This window comes from Stegostoma tigrinum, chromosome 38 (genome assembly GCF_030684315.1).
Source record: "Stegostoma tigrinum isolate sSteTig4 chromosome 38, sSteTig4.hap1, whole genome shotgun sequence".
Taxonomy (NCBI): domain Eukaryota; kingdom Metazoa; phylum Chordata; class Chondrichthyes; order Orectolobiformes; family Stegostomatidae; genus Stegostoma; species Stegostoma tigrinum.
Window position 1 is genome coordinate 14,495,070 of NC_081391.1, and position 24,621 is coordinate 14,519,690.

Sequence of the window (24,621 nt, forward strand, 5' to 3'; positions counted from 1 at the left end):
AGAGACGGAGGAATTGGGAGTATGGGATCGCAATATTGCGGGGGGGAAGGGGTTGGTGAGAGGAGGTGCAGTCCTGGTAGCTATGGAGTTGATGGGTTTGAAATAGATGTCAGTGTTGAGGCGGTTACCAGAGGTGGAAATGGAGAGGTCCAGGAAGCGGATGGAGGTAACAGAGATGGTTTAAGTGAATTTGAGGTTGGCTGGAAGGTGTTAGCAAAGTTGATGAGCTGTTCAAGCTCTTAGTGGAACACTATCTGCATAGTGTCTGGGAATGTGTAGGCTAGATGGGTTAGCCATGCTAAATTTGGGATTATGGGGTGGGGGGGGGTGTTCTGGCTGGAATATTGTTTGGAGGGTTGGTGCAGATTTGATGGGCTGAAATGGACTTGATTTTCTGCACAGTGGGGATTCTACGTTTCTATCCCTTTTTGGTCAAAAATGGATAACCCTACTCTTATAATGAACTCCATCCGCCACAGTTTATCAATATTCCTTTGTAATTTAATGCTGTTGTCTATGCTGTCCACAATGCCACCTAGTTTGTGTCATCATCAAATTTGGATATGACTTTCAATGCTATTGTTTAAGTCATTAATAAATAATGTAAATAATCGAGGCCTAAACATAGGTCCTTCTGGGACATCACTGGTTAAATGCTGTCAAATTGAGTGTCTACGCATAACCTCTACATTTTGTCACCTGCCACTCAGCCAATTTCCTGGCCATATCAGTAATTTGACCTCCGTTCCCTAAGCTTCTTCCTCTTCACCTCCTCCACCATGCTATAACATGCCTTCTCCACACAGATTGCAGAGTTTCCAGAAAACAATTCATCATATCTCTTTTATGACTATTTACAGATGGGCAATAAATGCTGGTTTGGCCAGCAACACCCACACACTGTTAATGAATAAGCAAAAAAAAGGTTTAATTACTTGGCAAAGATCATGACACATAGCACCAGAAGCAGAACATTTGCTTCTTCTCTGTTGCACCATTCAATAAGATTGTAATTGATCTGATAATCCTCAAGTCTACTTTCCTGCCCTATTTCGTAACCCTTGATTCCCCTTCTGCCCCCTCAGCTTTGAACATACCAACCCAACATCAACAGTCCTCTGCGGGAATTAAAATACTGTCTGACAGAAGAAATTCCTCATCTCTGTATTCAATGGAAGATCTCTTACTCTTGCCTTTGGTCCTGACTGTCACACAAGGGGAAACAACCTCTCAACACATACCCTGTCAAATCACCTCAGAATCTTATGTTTTTCATTAAGGTTTTTGTCATTGTTCTGAAGTCCAATAGGTACAGTCCCAACACAATCTCTTCTCATAATATCAGTTATCAACTTTGTTTGTATGGCGAGAAAGTAAAATATTTAGATGAGCACACAGGCTAAGTGCAGCAAAATAGGATTAGAATAGGTAGATATGATGAGTTCATGGCCTTTATTTGAGTTGTTAAAAACTCCATTGCTTTGTAATTTGGAGCATCAAAGTCCAGTGTCTCCCTATTGTTTATAATAAAAATAACTGATGATTTGAAACAAAAACAGAAACTGTTGAAGAAACACCATTTCTGGCACCATTTGTGGACAGAAAACAAGGCTTTACGTTTTAGTTTCATTGAACCTCCCTGCCTCTGGCTTCAGTGAGATAAAGGCCTGAGGGGGCTGGTGGGTTTCAAAGATGGCGGCGCTCAGATGGCAACACACGCAGCCAGTTGCCCCGCAGTGGCGTCACGTCCGGCACCCTGACGCCACAAGGCAACCGTGGCGCAACGTCCGGCAAGATGGTGGCGCCCATGGGCTGAATGCGCTGGAAGAATCTGGAAAGGTGGAGAAGCTTCGGTGCGGTCGGCAGCGGCAGGAGGTGGCTGCACGGCCGGGAAGGTGACCGGGCCAAGAGGTCGTGGAGATCGGGGTAAGTGACCTCTCCCTGTCCGGTAACAGTGCATTGAAACGGGATTGGGAGCCTGTGGAGGTTTAAGGGAGAGCAGGATGTGGGGTGTGCGACCATTTCGAGGCGTCTTGTTGACTTGGGGGGGACGGTGGGTGAGGAAACGATTCCTCTCAGTATGGGCCTGGTTTTTGGAGCGGAGCAGAGCGCCATTTCTGCGGCGAACCCCTCCCCCCTTTCCCTGGGGATGGTTTCTGACCGAAACCTCAACTCCGTCTCTTTCCCCACAGATGACACCAGCCCTGCTGAGCTTTTCCAGTTTCGGGCTCTCAGCGTCCGCAGTCCGTTATTTCAGGCACAGTGCGTCTCCACACTGACCTCGTTGATCAGGAGCATCAAAGCAGCACGTTGCTGTCTCTGCATTGAGGATCGTTCTTATTGAATCCGAATGGGTTTCGTTTTGGCAAGGAGGGTGATATGTAACATTTGGAAGCCTTGTTGAGGCCATACATGTAATGTGAACACGGGTGGTCCATAAGGCAGTCGTCTTTCCTAAGGACGGAGAGGTATTCTTAATCTGTTCAGACATGATATAACCCCTCTGGAGGAGTGGGAGTTGATCCTGGGCTTCAAGAGCATTTTCCTCCTTATCCCCACGGAGGGATATATTTTACAGCTTTTTGTAGCTTTTAGGCTATAAACTGAAGTCGGGAAAAGGGACCTTGTGCTCACAGGCATATCATCCACAATCTTGCTGAATGGCAGTGCAGGTTTGAGAGGCTACTTTTCTTTCTTAGGCAGCTGTCCCATTCCTAGTGGCTGTGTATAGCAAGTGGCTGAGAAATGTACACTTGTGCGATAGTCGTAGTGTCCCTGTGGACCAGGAGGCATGGTTCAACACTCGTTTGCTTTAGAAGTGTGTAATAACATCTCTGAACAGGTTGATTTGAAATTATATAACAATTGTTTGCGGTTGGTCTGAACAGATGACTTTTTTTCTGAAATCGAAATAGTTTTTTTACCCTAATATTCTGGTTGGGTTCTACCCTTGAGATGCTAAAGACCCAGGCAAAACAGATGAAACTCATGATGAATTTGTACAAGGGATTCAGAGAGGCAGGTTCAATGTTGAATGAATAATTGGAACTGAACTGGGAAGAACCAATAGAACAAATTCTGAGAAACAGGGGCCTTGCATTTAAAATTGAAGGATGTTCTGTTTTAAAGTGTTTAAGATGTTAAAAATAATTAGGATCGATAGAGAGCAGCTGTCTTTGGGGGAAAACAGGGACAAAGCTCAGTGGTTGTGTATTTTTTGCCTTGTGGGCCAAATTTCCTTGTGAAATCACGGTCTGTGCTTCCACCAATCTCATAGGCAGTGAGTTCCACATCATTACCCCTCAAAACAGAAAAAATAGTTTATTTCTCAAATTTACTTTGCATCGCTTACCTGAAACCTTTAATTGGTGCCCCTTCATCTTTATAAAATCAGCTGATGAGAACAGCTCCTCTTTTTCCACCTTACTTGTTATAATTTTGTACTCTTTCATCAAAATTTTCCTTGATTATCTTTGATAGTTTGTTTAGCTTAGGCGTATGGCCCAAAAAGCTACTAAAATCATTTCAATTCCTCCATTAGAGCAAATCTTTATTTGATGTTTTCTGTAGCTTGGGTAGCCCTGAGTTATGTCTTGCCTCTTGAAGATGCATTTTTAACTGCCAGGATTCTATGCGTATGTCAAAATGTGGAAACAAAATGTAGGCACATAGTATTTTTTAAAAAAATATTTTGTAGGATGTGTGTGTTGCTGGCAAGGCCATCACTTATTGCCCATTCTGAATTTCATTTGAGTTCGTGCTGGTGAGCGGCTGCCTTAAATTGCTGTAATCCACTTGGTATTGGGAAGGGAATTCCAGGATATTGAACCAGCCACAGTGAAAGAATGCAGATATGATTCCAAGTCAGGACAGTGTGTGGCTTAAAATGAGCTTGCAGGTGGTGGTGCTCCTTTGCCTCAGCTGCCTTTGTCATGCAAGGTGCTGGGGATTGTGGTTTAGGTGGGTGATGCCGAAGGTACCAAAATGAGTAGCTGTATCATCTTGTAGGAGGTGAGTGGTTACACTAGTGGATGGGGCACCACCATCTGGTCGATGATGATCTTTTCAAGTGTAATTGGAATTGCATTTGTGTTTGAAAGAATAGAATAGACCTTTCTGTCACATATACTCAACATGGAGAGTGAAAAATTTATACATTGCCAATTACAGCACTGACTTAGATACAAAAGTACCTTGTAACAAAAAAACTGTGCCAAGATTTTAGATAATACTGAAAAGAGTTCAGTACAGCAGACCACACTGGCACTTAGCTTCCAGTATGCACTGGGCTCTGGCTCCACACTGCGCTGGCGACACGCTGCATTGGGAAGTCGCAGCAGGAGGCCCCACAGGACAAGACTGCTGTGCCAGGCTGGGAGTTTGCTATGCTGCATGAGCTCGAAACATTGCAGTGCCAGGCGGCGAGGTCCCTATGTTAGGAGGTCACCATGCTATGCCAGGGGGCCCATACAGGAGGAAGTTACCTCGCCAGTGCTGGGAGTTTGCCAGGCTGGGGAATGTCGCTCCTTGCAGACGCCAGGAGTCAAAGCAAAAAAAAAAGAAGAAAAGAAGCACTAGGAGGAGAAAAGAAGAGCAGGTGGAGTGGACGAGCATCCTACTTTGCCATCTTGCAACAGCAAAAAAAAGTGGACAGTATTCTGTCACACTCCAGGTGGTGCACAGATTTTGAGGAGTTGAGAGATGCGTTATTTACCTTTGAATCTTTAGCTGCTGGGTTGCTGTTGTGGCCACAGTATTTGAATGGCTGGTCCAATTCAGTCTCTGATCAGAGGTTAATACCCCACATCACCCTGCCCTCTCTTGACTGGTGTGCAGTATGAATGTTGACGACATGGGATACAGCAATGAGAGTGCCATTGAATAGGAGATGGTTAGACTCCTTATTAATGATCATTACCTGGCACTTCTTTGTATGAGGAGATTGTGATGTTGCAAATGCAGGTGATACATATAAAGCTTTTCTCCTTCATGTTTACTGACTGACCTGCTGTGTGTTTTGTCTTGCACGTGTGAAGTGAGCCTGAATGTTTGCATATCTGGGCATAGGAATAAGATCAGACGAGACCGCGAGGTCTATCTACAGTCACTGTGTCCACATGACAGTACAGCTCTTGCCTCCCTGTAGTCAACAATTCTGAGACAATTCATGTACAACAGTATCCTTTCGGGAAAGAACTCTTGCATGATCTGGCTGAGATGTGACCCCGAATCTACAACACTTCTAAGACTGAGATTAGGAGAAATATTTTTCTCTGAGCGCCATTAATGTAGAACTCCCTTCCCCTAGAGGTCGTATAGGCTGGGACTTTGAATTTATTCAAAGCAAAGTCAGTTAAATTTTAGATGGACAAGCAAGTCGCGGATTATGCAGGGCAGACAGGAAAGTGGAATTGAGACCACAACCTTGTGAGCCATGGTCATTTAAAATATGCAGCAGGATCAAAAGGCTAAACAGCCCACACCTGCTCCTGATCCTGTTTTCCTATTTTGCTGACTCTTAGCTCTGAAACAACCAAGCAATTCTTTTACTCAAGGGCAGTTAGATATGGTAATAAATGCTGGCCTTGCTAGTAACACCAGGTCTTGTGAAGAATAAAGAGGATAAACCCCTTTTCGATGACACTGGTACCTTCTGTCTCAACGGAGTGGTGGAAAGAATTGGGGTGTTTTCCTCACATTCCCTGCTTGAATGAAAGAACAAGTGAAATATTTCCAAATTCTAGCACCCTTGATAAAATATCAGAAAATGGTGGAAATACTCAGCCAGCCTGGCAGCATCTGTGAAAAGAGAAGCCGAGTTATGAGTTCAAGCAAATGAACTTTTATTAGAGGCATAACCAGTTTTGGTAAGCACAGGCAGAAAAAGTGGGCTGGAGGAGAGAAAACGAACCAAAGACAAGGTCTAGGGTCAGAAGGAAGGCAGGGGAGATTAATTGAATGCAAAGCAAAATCAGATAATAGGGTAAGTAAACAAAATCCAAACTTCGGTCTGCCTTACCCATTTACTTGAGTACTATTTTGCTTTAAAAGGTTGTTGTTTGGTTTTCCTTTCTTCCAGACTGAAGCTTCTTAGTAATGGCAGACGGTGGATCGGAGAGAAACAGGCAACGTCCCAGCAATCTGCAGGGGCTGCTGAGGCTTGCAGTGGAGGCTGGTTCAGTGGGGGATACAGCTCCTGAATTGCATCCCATGCCAGAAGAAGTACGTGTGAATTATTTGTTTTTTTTTAGCCCACCTCCCTGACCACCCTCTGCCCAATGGCCTACTGTTTAAAAGACATTACAAAGTTAGGCAGGTCAGCTCACTTGGTACTCGAACACTGGCATTTACCAAGTTTGCTGTTGTGATGTGGGTAGCAATAAAGATATAACAGAGCATGTTGAAAATGCAGTAAAAGCAAGCACTATATCTGTAAAGGGAAATGGCAAGTCAACCTTTGAAAAGTAGCCCATCATTTGAACCATGCTTTACTCAATGTTTCCAAAGCTTATTAAAATTGTAGGATAACAATTAGCTTCAGTATGACAGGAAGTCTTTGTGAAGAATGCATGTGCAATGTGGACATGACCATAGCCTGAGGCTGGAATTGAACCAAGGTCCCTGGCTCTGTGAGGCAGCAGTGCTAACTACTGAGCCATTGTGCCAGTATTCAATTTAGAGGTCTATTAATAGAGCAGGAAGAAAGATTAAGTATTGGCATGACCTGCACAGTTGTTGCCTCCTATAACTTAAAGGTTGTCTGCCTGCAATAGGCTTTGCAGGCTCACCTCTTGTTTCAACTTGCTAACTTTCATATTTTCCACCTGAATTTTATCTTCACCTGAGAACAGTACAATCGAGCAATCGGACTGGGAGTGTCAGATTAATATTCAATTATGTACTGCTCATCTAATTCAATGCCTGAAGTTGACCAATGATGCAGAGCCTGACTTTTGTCCTGTGTATGTGTTACTGCTGATTTAACCACTGATTTTTCTGCGTGTCTCTCTTCCTGTTTGCTCCCATAGCGGAGACAGTGGCTGCAGGATGCACTATCAGATGTATTTAATGGACAACTGGATGAACTGAAACAGATCAAGGATTGTCTTCAAATTCTGAGTGATACATCTGAAGATGACCTGAACGAGGATGGAAGGAGGAGCAATGCACTCGACACTGTAGCAGATCTGTGCGAAAACCTGGACAATGCAGGAGGTAATTGATGCTGCCTTTGAATCCTGGGAGCCATTTTCCAATTTCTAAAGACCTGCGGAAAGTTTTAGTATTTGTGTAATGGCTTTCACATCCTCACTATATCCAAAGTACATTATATGTGAAGCTCCTATTGTGAAGAATGAATATGGTTGATATTCTCCATATTTTTAGCCCCGTATTCAACTGAGGGAGGTTTATATTAATGCACTTTTTGCTTTATTTAGATTTCTGTAAGCTGGGTGGCATGCAAATTGTGGTCCAGAACTTCCTGGAATGCCCAGATCCAGAGCTTCGATGGCGAGTGGCACACCTCATTGGCACCTGTAGCCAGAATAATCCCTTTGTCCAGGAGCATGTGTTGAACCTGGGCACCATGTCCAAACTCCTGGATCTTCTGAACAGTGACAGCAATGACATGGTGCGAATCAAGGCCCTCTTTGCTGTATCATGTGAGTGATGCCAGTCTTGCCAGGATGTGGTTGAGAAAGATTTTGGAGTAGCCAGTAACTTTATTTCTTATAGTAATATTAGGCTCCATAGCTATAAGAATGACTTGCATTTATTTAGCTCTTTTCATGACTTCAGAAAGTCCCAAAGTGCTCCACAGACAATCAAGTATCTTTGAAGTGAAATCCCTGCGGTTATTCGGGGGTTGGAGAGAGAAAAGCAGCACAGCAAACTACCACAAACAGCAATGTGATAGCCACCAGATATTTTGTTTCTTTCTTTGATTGAACTGGAACAGAATTGGAGTTAGCTTTACTGTCACATGTACTCATATGAGTACAGTGAAAAGTTTACAATCTGCCACTTAATGGTGCCACCTTAGGTACATCGATACGTACAGATCCTTGAGTGTAAATTCTTAGGGAAAAAGTTAGAAAATAAGTAAAAAGTCCAGCATTATAGACATTCAAAAGTACAAAATCATAGTAATAAATTAGAAAAATAGAGATAAAAGGCTCAGAATAAGAGCCCTTCTACGACAACATATTAAAGGAAAAATAAAGAAATTAAAAGAGAGAGTGTAAGACAAAGTGTATCTAGTCTATTTTACGGCTCTGGGCTGGCTGACACATCCCACCCAATTAGAAACCTGAGCCGATCAACGCAGACAAAAGCAGCCACCGCGTTGTGGGATGAGTAATGACCAGGAAGACCAGGAGAATTCCCGTGTTCCTCTTCAAAATAGCATGGAGTTGTTCATGTGAATCTGCGGTGACGGGTGTTGGGGAGGGGCTTAAGTTGTCTTAGAACAGATGGGACTGTCAATGACGAGCATTTATGTAGGACCTTTTATTGTAGAAAGGATCACCAAGGAAGAAATATGCACTGAATAGAATGACAAGAAAAGACTTTGTTGATGGCATGGATTTCTCTCTTACTGTCTTAAGGATAGAGGCAAGGTTTAGAGTTAACATCAGAACGTTGGACTAAATAGCTGATGATATGGTCACACAGGGCAGGGATGTGCACAAGAGGAGACAATGTTGCAGTGCCAATATCAATGGACTAATAATCCAGAGGCAAGGCTAATTTTTTTTATTGCAAATGTATACTTTATTCATAAAAGGTATCAATACACATGTAGTTTTAAACAGACTTTGCAGAGAGAGGAAAAAGATGGGAATTTGACATTGCTCTAGAGTTTTCCTGCAGTTACAGAATAGAGGCATTTTCTACTCACGTAAGGGGTCTTGCATCTTAAGGGATTCTTGTTATGGTTTGGCAGAAAGACCTAAGACACTGATTGTTTCCCACTGCGCCTTGGTGGCAGCTGTCTTAAGTGTGTCCCTCAGCGTGTCGTCCTGGACCTTGGAATGTGCCAGTTTGCAATGCTTGATAAAAGTCATGTCTTTGCCCTGGAAACTTAACTGTTTTAGGCAAACCAAAACTGAGTTGATGGTTCTCAAGGCACAGTTGATGCCAGAGGTGCAGACTGAACTCCTGTCCCCAGAGCGTTAATTCTCACGGCAATTGGTGGGCTTTAAATTCGGTTAGTAAATTGGGAATTGAAAACTAACCACAGTGATGGTGACTGTAACTAATGTCATTGTCATAAAAATAGATCCGGGTCAGTCACGTCTTTTGAGAAGGAAACTTGCCATCCTTTACCTAATCTGATCTACATGTGACTCCAGATCCACAGCATGTAATTGACCCCCTAACTAACCTCTGCAATTGTCTAGCATGCCACTGGGTCTGAGGGCAGTTAGGGATGGGCAACAAGTGCTCTTCTCAACAATACCCATATGGTTGGCATACATATAACTGGGAGTTTGGGCAGAAAATGCACATGGTTGTTTCTAATTTTTGTTTTTATGTCTCACACAATGTGGGCATTGTTGGCAAGGTCAGCATTTTTTTTTTTAGCTATCTCTATTTGTCCTTGAGATGTTGGTGACCTGTCGCCTTGATTGCTGAAGTTTACATGGTGAAGGTATACCCGTGTTGTACAACACACAGGTTTGATTTCTTGGGGAGGGAGAAAAATGCTGCGCTTATGCTACGCGTAATCATCAAATATCGCCTAATCCTGACAGCTGAAAAAGTGGACTGTGCTTTTGATTCAATACCTGCTGTGCTTTCTTTGTTATTTCAGCAGCAGTGGTTGTTTGTCATAGATTGGAAAGTTGACCTAGATGTCAATGTAACCCTCTCTTCTCCCACCTCTTTTAGGTTTGGTACGTGAGCAGGAGGCTGGTTTACTTGAGTTTGTTGGCCACGATGGTTTCTCCGTGCTGATGAGAGCCATGCAGAGCGGCATTGAGAAGTTGAAGGTTAAAGCTGCATTTCTGTTGCAGAACCTGCTCATCAGCAACCCTGAGCACAAAGGTCAGAATTTGCCTTAATTACAGTGTAGATAGGTGAGTGATCCCATGTCATCCTGGCCCAGTCTGAAATACTGGTGCAATTGTGTTTTAAAATTTACTTCTTCACTTTTCTTCCCCATTTTTCTCCCCTCCTCTGCTGAAAGTGCTGACTCGTGCTGGGTGGCAGTTCCACATTGGCTCCTTATTCCCAGTAAGTATTGGCAGGCAGTTCAGCCGTGGGGGATCTTGATAGTTCAGTTCGTTTCTGCCCTCTTGCATGAACGTACACATTTTGACGGAAAGAGTTGGTGAGCACAAATGTGGCAGGCTTGTTGATGTCTTCAAGCATCCATCAGGTTTGCTATGGTTGAGGCTTGTTTTTGAACTTGGGATCAGCTGAAGCATCAAAGACTAGGTTTTACGTTTGAGACCTCCAGCTGAAAATGGCTGTGGGGCGCTATAGTTAGCACATACGCCTGCATGGCTTGTACTTACTGTAACAACAGCAACTTGTATTCACATGGCGCCCTTATGATTATAAGATGAGGAGTTTCACCATTGTGTTATGATGCACTGTGTGATGCTAAGCGGCATCAGGAAATATTCGAGCAGTTAGCTAATTTAAAAGAAAATAAAACAAAGAACTGCGGATGCTGGAAATCTGAAATAAAAACAGAAGGTGCTGAAAGAAACTGAATGGCACTGGGAGCATTAGTGGAAAGAAACACAGCTAACATTTTGAGTCTTGTGACCCTTTGTCAGAGCCCTTGTTTAAAGGGTTGGGATTTGAAGAGCACCTTAAAGGAGGAAAGAGAGGCAAAAGACATATAGGGAGAGAATTTCATGGCATCTCATGGTACAGTCAGGTTGCATGAGAGGCCAGAATTGCAGGAGTGCTGACAATTCAGAGTCTGTTGGGGCTGGCGGATGTTGCGGTGGTGAGAGGGGTGAGGCCAGGGTGGGATTTAAAATGAGGATGGAAATTTTAAAATCTGAATTTTGCTTAACAGGGAGATTAATATGTGCACAGCAGGGTTGGATGATCAGGGCTTGAAGCCAGTTGGGACACGGCAGCAAAGGTTTGGGTGGCATTAGGTTTTGGGGGCTAAATGTGGGAGGCCAGCCAGGTGTGTGTTAGTGTCGTCTGGAATCAGCAACAGTATAAATGAGACTTTCAGCATCATGTGGATTTTTAAAAAATTTTATAGTATGTGGGAGATTCTGGTAATGCCCACAATGTTGCCTCATTTTTGTTTAATTTGATTTATTATTGTCATATGTACTGAGATACAGTGAAAAGTATTTTTTTGTGTGCTAACCAGACAAATCAAACCTTGCATAAGTGCAAAAGGGTAATAGATCAGAATGCAGAATAATGTTACAGCTACTGAGAAGCTGCAGAGAAAAATCAGTTCTAAATTTGAGAGGTCTGTTCATAAGTCTGATTGAAGCGGTTCTTAAACCTGTTGTTACATGTTTTCAAACTTCTATATTTTCTGCCCGATTGTAGAGGGTGAAAGAGAGTATAATGAGGGAGGAAAGGGTCTTTGATGTTTGCTGCTTTCCTGAGGTGGCAGCAAGTATGGGTGGAGTCAGTGGAAGGAAGGCTGGTTTTCGTGCTGGACTGGACTTCACTGCATTCACAACTCGACTTACTTGTGGTATTGGGCAGAACAGTTGATGTACCATGCTGTGATGCATTTGGATAGATGCTTTCAATGGTGCATCTATTTAATAGAAAAATTGGAGAGAGTCATCGTGGACATGCTGAATTTCCTTCGCCATCTGAGGAAGTAGACCTTGAACCGAGTGTTCAAACCATCTCAAAGGCCATTTAAGAGTCACCCACATTACTCTGGCCTGGAGTTGAATGTAACCAGACAAGATAATAGGTAGAAGATTTCCTGCTCCAAAGAACATTGGTGAATCCTTTTCTTTTTTTGAGATCAATTGCTGATCATTTCTCGATCACCATTACCGACTACAGATTTTGCTAAGTGAATTTAAATTCCACCAGCTACGGTGGTACGCTTGAAACCGTATTGCCTGAGCCTCGGCGTCAGTAATCTACTGACATTACTACACTATGCCACCATCTCCCTGAGACAGGCAATGTTTTGAAGGTAGAAATGGGAATTGCAGCAGAACCATTTTATTTTGCAACCTCTCTGTAGTTCTGTTAAAATGTGACCAAATTTAAGAGCAGTTTAGGCTTTAACACACAGTTTACACAGAGCTTTAACGTTGGTACAGAGCCTTAGTATTGAGGCTGAATTTAGGGCCAGCGTGGGAGCTGGGAACAGGGTTGTTTGATTCTGTCTGGGTGTGGTTTCGTCCTATTAATATGCGACATCTCTTGAGTGAGGATTGAACAGCAGCACAGAAAGCATGTAATTTCATTCCTTGTGTGCCATTGAAGGCATTGACCTAGTAAAGCTCAACAAGGTCCTCACTAATACGATGCTCATAATGGTAGCTCCCTGTTGGTTTTCGGCTTTGCAGACCAGGAGGTTCCACATCTCATTTCCAGTGTGCGCTGACTGAAATGCTTCTGTGTTGAAATGACTCTCATCTGCTGCGGCTCTTCCTCTGTGCCCCCTCCCCTGCAAAAAATCCTCAAACCCTTTATTGAAGATACATTTTGGCCAGTAAAGAAAGAATCGGGCTTGTTTACCATGTCATGTTTGAATAACCCACGAACCTTAGATGGGATTTAATTGTCAAAATCGAATAGAACTGACACATAGGAAACTGCAATCCAGCAAGAAGCCAGTGCTTTACAAGGGCCAGGGAGGGGGAGGGGTGGGGTTGCGAAATGTGGTAATGTTGAGAGAGCTAGACTACATGAACGCAATGTGTGAGGTCTCAACCCTGCTTCATCCAGTATCGGTAATTTGCCGGTCCTTGATGCATAATTTAAAATAGACCAACAGAAATATTTCTTAATAAAAGTGCTGCGAGGGCATTGAAATCATTTAGCCACAAATCCGTTGGATTATAAGATTGCATTTTCCCTTTCTACAGATGTTCTGTGCTCAATGGGGATGGTACAGCAATTAGTGGCACTTATACAGACAGAACATGATTCCTTTCATGAGCATGTTCTGGGTGCACTTTGCAGGTGAGTGAGATAAATCTTCTTTCCCTCCCACTATCTCATCACTGCCTGTTTTTACTTTTGCCCCTCCTTTTTACTGTCCTTGCAATTAATCATTTGTACACCTATTCCTCTGAGTGATCATTGGTGGACTGTTTAACCATTGAGAGTTTATAGCTGAGCTGGATCCTGCTCAGGTTCACCATCCATGCACTTCCTGCTGTGCTTCCTTTCACTAGCTGGAGACAAATGAGTTCAACTGGGAGCTAACTTATTGAAGTTTGAGGGTGGAGCAAATCTGTTTGAGGGCATATTTGGGGAGATTTGATAAAGCTGTGCAAGATTGTTACAAGTTTACAGAAAAATGACAAAAGGAAATGGAATCTAGGGAACATGGGGAAATAAGTAGTAACATCTTGAAAAATATCCATATTTCAGAGGAGATGGTGCTGGACGTCCTAAAACACATAAAGGTGAATAAGGGACCTAATCAGGTGTACCCTAGAACTTTGGTGGGCCCCTTACTGAGATATTTGTATCATTGATAGCTAGAGGTGAGGTTTCAGAAGTCTGGGGGTTGGCAAGTGTGGTGCCACTTTTTTTTTAACAAAAAGAGGAAAATGGAACTATAGACCAGTGAGCCACGCATCAGTGGTTGACATGTTGTTTGAGGGGATCCTGAGGTACAGGATTTACGTGTATTTGAAAAGTCAGGGACAGATTAGGGATAGGCAATGAGACATTGTGTTTGGGAAATCATGTCTCACTAACTTAATTGAGTTTTTTGAAGAGGTAGCAAAGAAGATTGATGAAGGAAGAGCAGTGGATATGATCCATATGGACTTCACTAAGGGACCCACCATTAGTCCACATGGCAGACTGGTTAGCAAGGTTAAATCACACAGAATGCAGGGAGAACTAGCCATTTGGATACAGAATTGGCTCGAAGCTAGGAGACAGAAGGTGGTAGTGGACAATTGGTGACATAGTAAACAGCCAAGTAGGTTTCCTCAGAGAACAATGAGACCTTGATCAGATGGCCAGGTAGGCCAAGGAGTGGCAGGTGAAGGTCAATTTAGATAAATGTGAGGTGCCGTATTTTGGTAAGGCAAATCAGAGCAGGACTTTTATACTTAATAGTAAGATTCTGGGGAGTGTTGCTGAACAAAGAAACCTTGGAGTGCAGGTTTATTGTTCCTTGAAAGTAGTCGCAGGTAGACAGAATAGGGAAGAAGGCATTTGATATGCTTTCCTGAATTGGTCAGTGCATTGAATATAGGAGTTGGGAGGTCATGTGGCTGTACAGGACTTGGGTGAGGCCATCTTTGGAATACTGTTCAGTTCTGGTCTGCCTGCTGTAGGAAGGATGGTGTGAAACTTGAAAGAGTTCAGAAAAGATTTACAAGGATATTAGCAGGGTTTGAGCTGTAGGTAGAGGCTGAATAGTCTGGGACTATTTTCCTTCAAGGATTGAAGGCTGAGAGGTGACCTTTTATAGAAGATTTTAAAATCATGAGGGCCATAGATAGGGTGAACTGCCAAGGCCTTTTCCTCAAAGTAGTGGAGTCCAAAACCAGAGGACATAAGTTTTAGGTGAGAGGAGAAAGATTTAGAAGGGACCCAAGGGGCAATGTTTTCACAGAGGGTGGTGCATGTATGGAACGAGCTACCAGAGGAAGTTGTGTAGGCGGGTACAATTACAGCGTTTAAAAGGAATCTGAATGGTACGTGAATAGGAAGGGTTTAAAGGAATATGAGCCAAATGCTGGCACATGGGACTAGATGAAGTTAGGATATCTGATTGGCAAGCATGAGCTGGACCAAACGGTCTGTTTTTGTGCTGTACATCTGTATGACTCAAGTTCTAGTTGGCTGATCATAGAAGGACTGAGAGACACAGCTTTAAGGGTTTGGACAAGGATGCAAGGTGGAGTTTGAAAAGAACTAGCCTGACACAGCAAATATTTAATGGCCTGGTACATGTGGCCCATAATGTGGTGGAAATGGAAACAATAATAATTTCAGAAGGTAATGGGCAAAATAAATTTGCAGGGCTACATGGATAGAATGGAATTGCTCCCCAGTGAGCTGGCATGAACTTGATACATTGAGTCATTGTTCACAAAGTTGTCATTATTCTTTGAGTTGGAATGTTGAAAGTACAAATGGAGAAAGGAAGTGCTCACCTTTGAAATTTACCTTCAGTTTGAGCGAGGAACGAGTGGTTCCAAATTGATATTTTAAGCTTAAAGAAGAGCAGTTACAAGCACAAAGAAGCAGAGCTAGCTGGTAAATTAGAAAAGAGGATAGGTGAATAAAGATGCAGTTCAGACTCAGGAGAAATACTTTGGAATATTTATTTATATTTATTGCAGGGTGAAGGCCCACAATCTCTAGTTAACTAACAAAAGCTAAAGACAGTTTTAAACTTTAAGGAAAAGCATAAAAATAGATGATAGGGTGAAATTGAAGTAGATTAAAATATTGGAAATAAAACAATGTCTAAAACAATTTTAAAAAGAAACAGTTGAAGTATGAGAAAAAGCTAGAAGAATTTCTCTAAATATTTAAAGAGAAAAGAGGTAACAAAGTGAGCATTGATCCTGTAGGAAGTATGGCTGTAGAGTTAATAAGAGAAAGTAACGAGGTGGCAGATGAATTAAACATATGTTGTATCAGCCTTCACTGTGCAGGGTACAAGTAATATGATAGAAGAAGCTGTGACTTGGAAGTGGAAGGGGGAAGAGGAACTCTCAATCACTGGGAAAGTGGTACTGAGCAAATTATTGGAGCCGCAGACTGCAGAGTTGCCAGGTCCTGATGAACTTCATCCTGAGGTCAACAAGTATATAGCAAGATAGGTGATAATATTAGTTTTCATTTTCCAAAATTCTCTAGATTTGGGGAAGGTTCCATTAAATTGGCAAGTAGAGAATGGAGCTCCTTTATTGAAAAAGGTAAGGAGGCAGAAAGCGGAAAACCACAGACCACTTGTTGTTAACTGATGTTAAACCAAGGTGTTAAAGCTATTAAAGATGTGTCTGAGGATATAATGTGTATATATAACAACTGAATAAAGAGGAATTGGTGGATCTACTGTACTTAGATTTCCAGAAGACATCAAATAATTTGCTACACTAAAGGTTATTGCAGTAATTAAAATCTTAAAAGTGTAGAGGATAGTATATTTGGAATGTGTAAAAGATTGGCTGCTAACAGGAAACAGAATAGGATTAAATAGGTAATTTTCTGGTCGGCAAGGTGTAATGCATGGTGTTCCGCAGGAATCAGTACTAGGTCCTCCTCTTTACAACCTGTATAAATTACTTGGATGAATGGACTGAAGGTATAGTTGCTAAATTTACTGATGACACAAGGACAGGTAGAAAAGTTTGTGAAGAGAGCAACAGAAGACTTCAGAGGAATATCAGTAAGCTAAGGGCAAAGATGTGGCAAACGGGAATATGTGGGGATAATATAAAATTGTCCATTTTGGCAGCAGAATTAAGAAAAGGATATTTCTTAAATGGTGAAGAGATTGCAGAGGGATCTACATGTCATAATGCATGAATGACGTATAGTGTGAATACAATGCTCAGTGAGTTCTTGGCTTAAAGTGGTCTTTTCCCATTTTGATTCACAATCCAAAATACATATTGGTAAAGAAGTGTGTGAATTAAATAACAGGCAGTGGCAGAGCTGGCTTGTCTGCTTTGAACTGATGGTTTTTCTAATGAGAATTTGCAGTATTCCAAGATGCTCTGGTCGTAAGCCCATTATGTACTCTTTATTGTGGTGCATAGGACCAGTTATTTAGAAAAAAAAATGCAGAAGTCTGTTTTCTGTTGTATCTTCCCTCTTGTGGGAGTGGGGATTAGGGGGTGGGGGGAGGTAGTGGTGGGGGTGTTGTTCTTGCACGTGACAGACCCTGATCAGGTTTCTCTGCTTGAATCACTGTGTGAGTGTTTTTGGTCCTCTGCAGCCTTGTGACGGATTTTCCTCGTGGCGTGAGGCAGTGTCAAGAGCTGGAGTTGGGTCTGGAGGAAATTTTGATTGAAAGATCACGGATGCTGAAAGATCAAGAAGAATTTCAGGTGCGCAGGAGGTTTTAAATGTGGCCTGACATTAGAAATCCAAGCTAATTGTTATTGTATTATTGTTAGCATTGCTATTGCTCATTGTTATCCTACAGGCCATTCAGCTGAATTGGTTTGTGCTTTATTTTTAAAGAAGTCATATGCATTGTTGGGCAGGTCAGCATTTGTTGAATGGACTGTTAATCCAGAGACCCGGGTAATGTTCTGGGGATCCGTGTTCAAATCTTGCCATGGGAGATGGTAGAACTTGAACTCAATAAAAATCTGGAACTAATCATCTAACAATGAATCCATTGTTGATTGTTGGAAACACGCATCTCGGTCTGGAGTCGTATGTCGGTCAGACTGGGTAAGGAAGGAAATCTGCCATCTCAACTGCCCTCTGGGCAATTAAGGATGGGCAATAAATGCTGGCCTAGCCAGCGATGCCCTCATCCCATGAATGAATTTGTTTAATCTCCCTAGTTGCCCTTCAGCTGAGCGACTTGCTTGTTCATTGTAGAGGTCAGTTTAGAATCAACTACATTGCTTTGGGTCTGGAGTCACATGTAGACCAGACCAGGTAAGGATGGCAGATTCCTTCTTTAAAATTAGTAAAAGGGATTTTTTATGACACTTGATCATAATTGTCAGTTTCACCATTGTTGATCGTTGGTAATCACTGAGACTACTTTTATTTAAATATTCCACAATTATCTTTTAAAAATTGAATTCAAGTTCTACCCCGTGCTGGAGTGAAATCATGACCCCAGATTACTAGGCCACTGACAGTACCACTATGTCGTAATCTATCATGAGGATCCAAATGAGCCTTCTCTCTCCCTTCTATTCTTTTCTGTTGTGTGTCACCTAAGCAATAGCAACAATTTCCACACAACCGTTGAGTGCAGAGGTTCCTGGTGAATTCTTTGTTGCTTTTATTAGAATTGTGCATTTATGGCCACTAAGACTTCTGCATCTGAAAACATCTTTATGTCCAGCTCTCCCAACCCCTCTGCATTCTTAAGGGCCTCTCCCAGACTCCCCACTCAGCCATCTCATTTATAGGGAAGAGCCCCAACGTGTTTAGGCTTACCCGATACTTGTAACCTCTCAGTGCTGCTGTCATATGTTCAAACCTTTTGCACTTCCCCTGCTTCTATATTGTTTCTGCAATGTGGAATATTTGTTCTTACTGGAAAGTCAGTGAAGAAGGTTTTCTAAGATTACAGAGAGATATTGATCAAATGGGTGAATGGGCTGAACAATGACAGATGGAGTTTAATCTGGATAATACGAGGTATCGCATTTTGGTACAACAAGCAAGGGCAGAGCTTATACAATTAATGGTAGGGCCTTGGGTAGTGTGGTAGAACAGAGGTACCCAGGGGCACAGGTACATAATTCTTTGAAGTTTGTGTGACATACACTCAGGGTGGTTAAAAAGGCATTTGGCACGCTTGCCTTCGTTGTTCAGTCCTTTGACTAGAGGAGTTGGGACGTCATGTTGAGGTTGTACAAGACATTGGTGAGGCCTGTTTTTGAGTACTGTGCCCAGTTCTGGTCGTTCAGTTACAGGAGGGATATTATCAAGTGGGAAAGGGTTCAGAACCAATTTACTAGGATGTTACCTGATATGGAAAGTTTTGAGTTACAAAGGAAGGCTGAATAGGCTGGGACTTTTTTTAAACTGGAGTTTGAGGGGCAATGTGATAAAATAATGCGACGTATAAATAGACTGAGATTAGCAGAGATGCCGAAAGAATGTAATATGTCTGATTTTAATCTTTCAACAGGAAGAGTTGGAGTTCTGTGAGCAACTCCTCCGAACTTGCTTCAGCCAGCCAGAGGAGCATGGGATGGATCGGTGATGTGCTACAACTTTTTCCTATTGATGCTGCAATATCAGAGAAAAGTTCTTTGATTTTTCAAACGGCTTCCTACCATTGGGATCTGCAAAGACACCGAAGCCGAGTGTGTTTCAAATCAGCCTATATATTACACCTATTTAAAAAAGTAGACTGTTTAAAAAAACATTCATTTGATCTTTTAAGTGGGTTCCAGGTAGAAATGTAGAAAGCGCCTATAAGGAGCTTTTCTCGGTTACCCTTTGTACTGGATCCCTGTTTGGCGTCAATTTATTTTCGTAGCCCCTCATTCTCCTTTCATCAACTGTCGGATAAATACAGTCAGCAAGTTGTGACCGGTACTACTTGCTGTTTAAAATCTTTTGGTGCAATCGTTTTACTTCAGGTATTAAGCTGCGACAGACAGCTGGTAGAGACTCTGTCAGTTATTTTCTGTAGACTTCCTGACCCATTAGTACCAAGTGCCCCTGTTGTGGTAGTGTCCCTACTCATGGACCAGGAGGCCTGGGTTAAAGTCCCAGAGATACGTGATACAAACTCTGAATAAGTTGATTTAATGGTAGGTACATTGTTGAAATTTGCAGGAATCAGTTATCCCTCTTTTTCTAACCCCTGCCCGGGCAGCTTTCCTGCAGCCATCCCAAGGAATGCACAGTTTATTTCTGAGTGCCTGTCTGTCTGTGCTCCTGGAGAATCAATCCTATGACTGCTGCTGGGACGTGTAAACCCGGACAAGTGACTGCAAACTGGTGAAGCTGCTGAGAACATTACCCTTGTCTCTGATCTTTGGACACCTTTCCCTACGCACTGGTCTATAATTTGAAGTGCTCACTGTAGCAATTCAACTGAAAAAATAAGTTGAATTTTAAGTTGGGAGGGTTTTTTTTTAAACCCTGTCATCTAGTGCAAGCACTTTAAATTGTTATCTTAGTCTGGAAAACTGGAAACATTAAGTAAGAAGTGTGTGCTGTATATCAGCAGGGTTGTGACTCATTTGAGTGCTGCTAACCACAAGGCTTGCTGACCTGCTCTGCCTTGGCCATGGGTTGACCCTGAACCTGCGGCTCGAAGGATTAGCTGCAGCTGTGCAGGGAGGGGACCCTTGTGTTTCTCTGGCTGTCAGGTAGCCTCAGTACCAATCCTGGAAGGTGCACAATACCCATTGTGTTACTGATCACTCCACACATCAACATTGCTTCTGAATTTAGAATGATTTAAAAACTGAAGCAAAGATATGACTGTAATAACCTGGCATAATTTTAAGTCTTTATTTTGTTTCTCTGCATAAACTTTGAGATTCAGTTTCTGTGGAAAAGAAATATAGTTTTTGAATACATTCCAATTTGCATTTTCTTTGTGTCTGCCAGTCATCAAATTGACACAATCTTCTGTCTGTATTTTTTTTTGAAAGCCTAATCTTCGCCTATCTCTGCAAAATGGCTCAGTGTCTGACATAATATTAGTCTCACTGTTCAATAGATAGTCACCAGTAAATGACAGCTTGCGTGTCTAACTAAGTAAAACTTAACACCGAAAAGAGACAAATTTTGTGGAAGCTTTGTGTCCTCTACTATTCAGGACCATTTGCAAGAATACCAATTCAGTGTGAAATCCAGCATTTGTACTATTTGAGAGAAGTGTTGATTGGTTGGTTGACAATGGACTTTGGTAAAATTGCCATGACAGTGTTTGACAGTTAATCGCCAGGTTTTGTTTCAGTTTTTAACCGATCAGATTAATGACAAATCAGTTAACTAGGCAATGCCTATTACTTACTTTGTTGAGTTGGAACAGGTGCATTGCATGTATGTGTACTTTCTTTCTGCAAAGAACAGAATTGTGTGTATTAAGATACGTAGCTTCCAGTACACACACAGATCAACTGACAATCTGAACTTAATCAGCATAATTCTTCGCGTTCTCTGCAATCTCCAACAATTCAGTTGAATTAGTTTTATTGTCACATGTATTCCAATGAGTACAGTGAAAAGTTTATACGGCACTGCTTCGGGCCCCATCTTCGGTACCTAGGTGGATTTTTGAATACGAATTCTTTGGGGGAAAAAATTAGAAAAATAAACAAATAAAGTCCAGCATTACAGATCTTCAAAAGTGCAAAATCATAGTAATATATTAGAAAAATAAAGAAATGAAAAGTTCAGAAATGAGAGTCCTTCCATGATAATACCATAAAGAAGAAACATTAAGAAAAAGACAAAAGTTCACTTAACCCATTTCTGAGCTTGAGGGCATGACCCCTACCTGCCTTGGAAGCCTGAGCTGGACCCACCACCCTGCCAAAGAAAATGCTGCATTGAATCGGAGACTGCTGAAGCTGCCACAGGACACCTACACCGCTACCAATGAAAACAGCCACCAAAGCTGCTGAAAGGCGGTCCATTGTCTCCAACAATTACAGAATCATTGAATGTTTTGCAAGTGTAGACTGGTTGATTGTATTCAGTACATTGTTTGTTGTAAACAGCTCAAGGAATATGTTTGGTACAACTTACCAGTGTGTGGGATGTAGGGCTTACATACCTGATATCACACCAGCACTGGAAATCATATACCATGTTTCTCATTCGGGTGATGGACTGAGTTTCTTTTGGCTTTATGGCAACAGCCTGTAAGTGGCTAGCACCACTCATGTTCCTACTACATAGCAGAATGAAACACTGAGGTTCATCTTTTTGCTGAAACCTTTCAGATATCTTGCCGCACCTCAGTAATCTGAGATAGACCAAGATTGACTGTCTTAGGGTCTTTCATGCGGTTATGCAATATTGAGCAAGAAGTGATCTGAGCAGGATAACAGTTATTCCGAAGGTGGCATTAACATGACCTTTCTGATCATTAATTGCTGCATTATTGATGGCAATACATCTACAAATCAGAATCCACTTCTCAACGAATTGGTGCAATCAGGCACTATAACTCAAGATATTCTTGTGCATTGTCCTGATATGGCTATATGTGATGCATCCAGGTCAAGGATTGATTTTGCCCAAGGTAATGGCATCTACCCTCTTCCACTTCCGAGCTTTTGTCAATATCCCATGGGATCACAACACCTTCCCCCCTCCGAACCATACAACTGCCCTATGCTATTTCTCTTGCCACACACGTTGGGTCAACATATCAACGCAACCTATGTGACCATTAACCATCAAGACCTGGATTCTCCAGCATCTGCAGTTTCCATTATCTCTGAAGACCTGGAGTGGGACTTGAAGGCCGAGCTCTGTCTCTGAAGTAGAGACGTTACCCACTGCCCAATGAGACTGTCTGTTATATATGTTCCAAAAGATTTAACTACAAAATTACAGGAAATACAGTAAAATTCAACTGTCATCATACTAGAGCTCAGAATGTCTCTGCTTTTGTCTCACTAACTCCTTCATTAGGTGACGCAATCACTTGGTAACAATACCTTCCATTTTTGTGTTGATATAAGGGGGATTTGGGCTCTCTCAGAAGTAGAATTAGAAGAAAACATCTGTATCCCCAATAATTATCACTGCTCCGTTAGATTTGAAACTACAAGGAAAGCATCATTTCTGAAATACCACTACGTAAATTGATATAACACACAGGCAAAAGCAATGTGGTAACAAAAATACTGATATACAGATACTTATAATAAGCCATCACCCAAAACACTTTTCATTGGTGGGATAACAGCTAAACTGTTGCGTGTTTTTCCCTGACACAGCCACTGCACCTCAAGTAACTCTATGTAAGTTTTGAGATACAGCACTTAAATGTAAAAGTTTGTAAATTAAAGTTGTTCAATATTAAATTATACACTTGACACAATTCATTAAAGTAGCAACCTGGCATTTCTCCATTATAGTAATCCATGCAAGCATAGGAGAGAACAAGCCTGTGATTGGAGTAGTTTCTCACTATTTCCTTTGATTCTATTTACGAGGGTGACTTTAATTAATTTGTCCAAGAGAGGTCTCTAGTTGATGTTTAGGGATGGATTTGCCAGATGTCCCCCACCCACTATCAGTGTGTTTTGAACAGTGGTCCCAATAGCATTTCCCACTCTTGTATTCCTCAATACAATTGTAACCGTAACGCAGGGGCATGTTAGGCATTTATTCCGATGGCAAACATTTCGAATTGAAAATGTGTTAAGTGAATTAAAATTCAACTTTTCTCAACACTGAAAATATCACTCTGAGGTGTCTCAATACAGCTACAATGTTCTTAATATTTACTATATATGTTGTGTCATTGCATATAATTGCCAGAATAGCATATCTAAGTAAATATTGCTACAAGTGCAGTCGGATTCAACTTTTCTCTGCACTGCATGTTGCACAGAGTTGCATGCATAGATCTATTTAATCAAGCTGTTCATATATGTCAGGACACATGTCTGGGGTAGGTGGGACTTGAACATGGCTTTTTTGGGTTAGAGGCAAGGATACTTACAATGCACCACAAGACCCTCAAAACAATGGCACAGGGACCTATGCCCCTGTGATTGAGGGAGTCTCACCTGACAAACTGAGCTAGCCAGGCTTGAGTGGCCTCCAGGATACCCCTGTAATATACGTATAATTCAAATGGAGCTTGAGGCACAGTGTAGTGAGCAAGGCTAACATTCTCCAGTGGTGTGTCATAATATCCTCGAGCAGATTGACTAAAAAAAGTCCAATCAACCTGCTCAGGGATATTATTTATCATCTCTAGAAAACGTCGAAGTTGAAACCAGGCCTTCTGCCCCCGAGATGGGGTCACTGCCGTTGTGTCACAAGTCCCTGCCAGAACCCAGCTTCTATTTTAAACCACTGTTTACACAAGATACTACAAAACTGGAGAGCACTTAGGTCTGAGATAATGGGAACTGCAGATGCTGGAGATTCCAAGATAATAAAATGTGAGGCTGGATGAACACAGCAGGCCAAGCAGCATCTCAGGAGCACTTAGGTCTCTTCGCTCAGAGGTAGGGACACTATCACCCCACCAGATATTCTTCTTATCAGAAACTGCTGAACAAACTCAGCAGGTCTGGCAGCCTCTCTTGTGAGAAAGCAGGGTTAACATTTCAGGTCCAGTCACCGCTGTCAGTCGAACAGATGCTGCCAGACCGACTGAGTTTCTCCAGCAGTTTCTGACAAGAAGAATATCTGGTGCGGTGACAATGTCCCTTCCTCTGAGCGAAGAGACCGAAGTGCTCTCCAGTTTTTCAGTAACGTGCGTGAACACGGTGGTTTAAAAGAGAAGCCGCCGGCCCACAGTTAGGGGCACGCTGCCACGACAACTTACTTTGCCTGATCAACCTGTGGGGCTGGGGATCGTTGAGCCCGGGGCTCCTGGCCCAGAGGTAGGGGCACTACCGCCCTCACTAGAAGAGCTGCGACAGAAACTGCACCATCCGTGGGCATAAGGGGGTTTTTGTTTTTATAGAAAAAAGAGCAGTTAACGTGTCGGGTCCAGCGACCGTTCAGTTTCTCTCCCCCAACGAACAGGTTGATCTGGGCACAGGGTCTCCCAGGGAGAGGCCATGATCCGGTGCTAAGGAGGGTGCAGAGGCT

General features: G+C 42.3%; 1 protein-coding gene and 1 long non-coding RNA gene across 2 annotated transcripts; one reads left to right on the forward strand and one right to left on the reverse strand.

Annotated features, from left to right (window-relative positions):
• The first annotated feature begins 1,769 nt into the window (after positions 1–1,769).
• Positions 1,770–20,406, forward strand: hspbp1 (HSPA (heat shock 70kDa) binding protein, cytoplasmic cochaperone 1). Its single transcript, XM_048521473.2, has 8 exons — positions 1,770–1,926; positions 6,080–6,222; positions 7,029–7,215; positions 7,440–7,664; positions 9,895–10,050; positions 13,053–13,149; positions 17,108–17,219; positions 18,998–20,406. Exons 2-8 carry the CDS (start codon positions 6,097–6,099, stop codon positions 19,070–19,072), a joined length of 978 nt encoding a protein of 325 aa, XP_048377430.1. The 5' UTR covers positions 1,770–1,926; positions 6,080–6,096; the 3' UTR covers positions 19,073–20,406.
• On the reverse strand, positions 16,178–24,594 carry LOC125447230 (uncharacterized). Its single transcript, XR_007246522.1, has 3 exons — positions 24,353–24,594; positions 20,846–20,891; positions 16,178–17,195 (listed from the first exon to the last, which is right to left on the reverse strand). It is a non-coding gene; the product is annotated as an uncharacterized LOC125447230 (long non-coding RNA).
• Between the last annotated feature and the right edge of the window lie 27 nt (positions 24,595–24,621).

What these genes read in the sequence shown, in the direction of transcription:
- hspbp1 (XM_048521473.2), top strand. Translation starts at nt 6,097, where the DNA reads ATGGCAGACGGTGGATCGGAGAGAAACAGGCAACGTCCCAGCAATCTG. An exon ending in AAACCTGGACAATGCAGGAG is followed by an intron (nt 7,216 to 7,439) that starts GTAATTGATGCT and finishes TGCTTTATTTAG; the next exon opens with ATTTCTGTAAGCTGGGTGGC. An exon ending in AAGATCAAGAAGAATTTCAG is followed by an intron (nt 17,220 to 18,997) that starts GTGCGCAGGAGG and finishes ATCTTTCAACAG; the next exon opens with GAAGAGTTGGAGTTCTGTGA.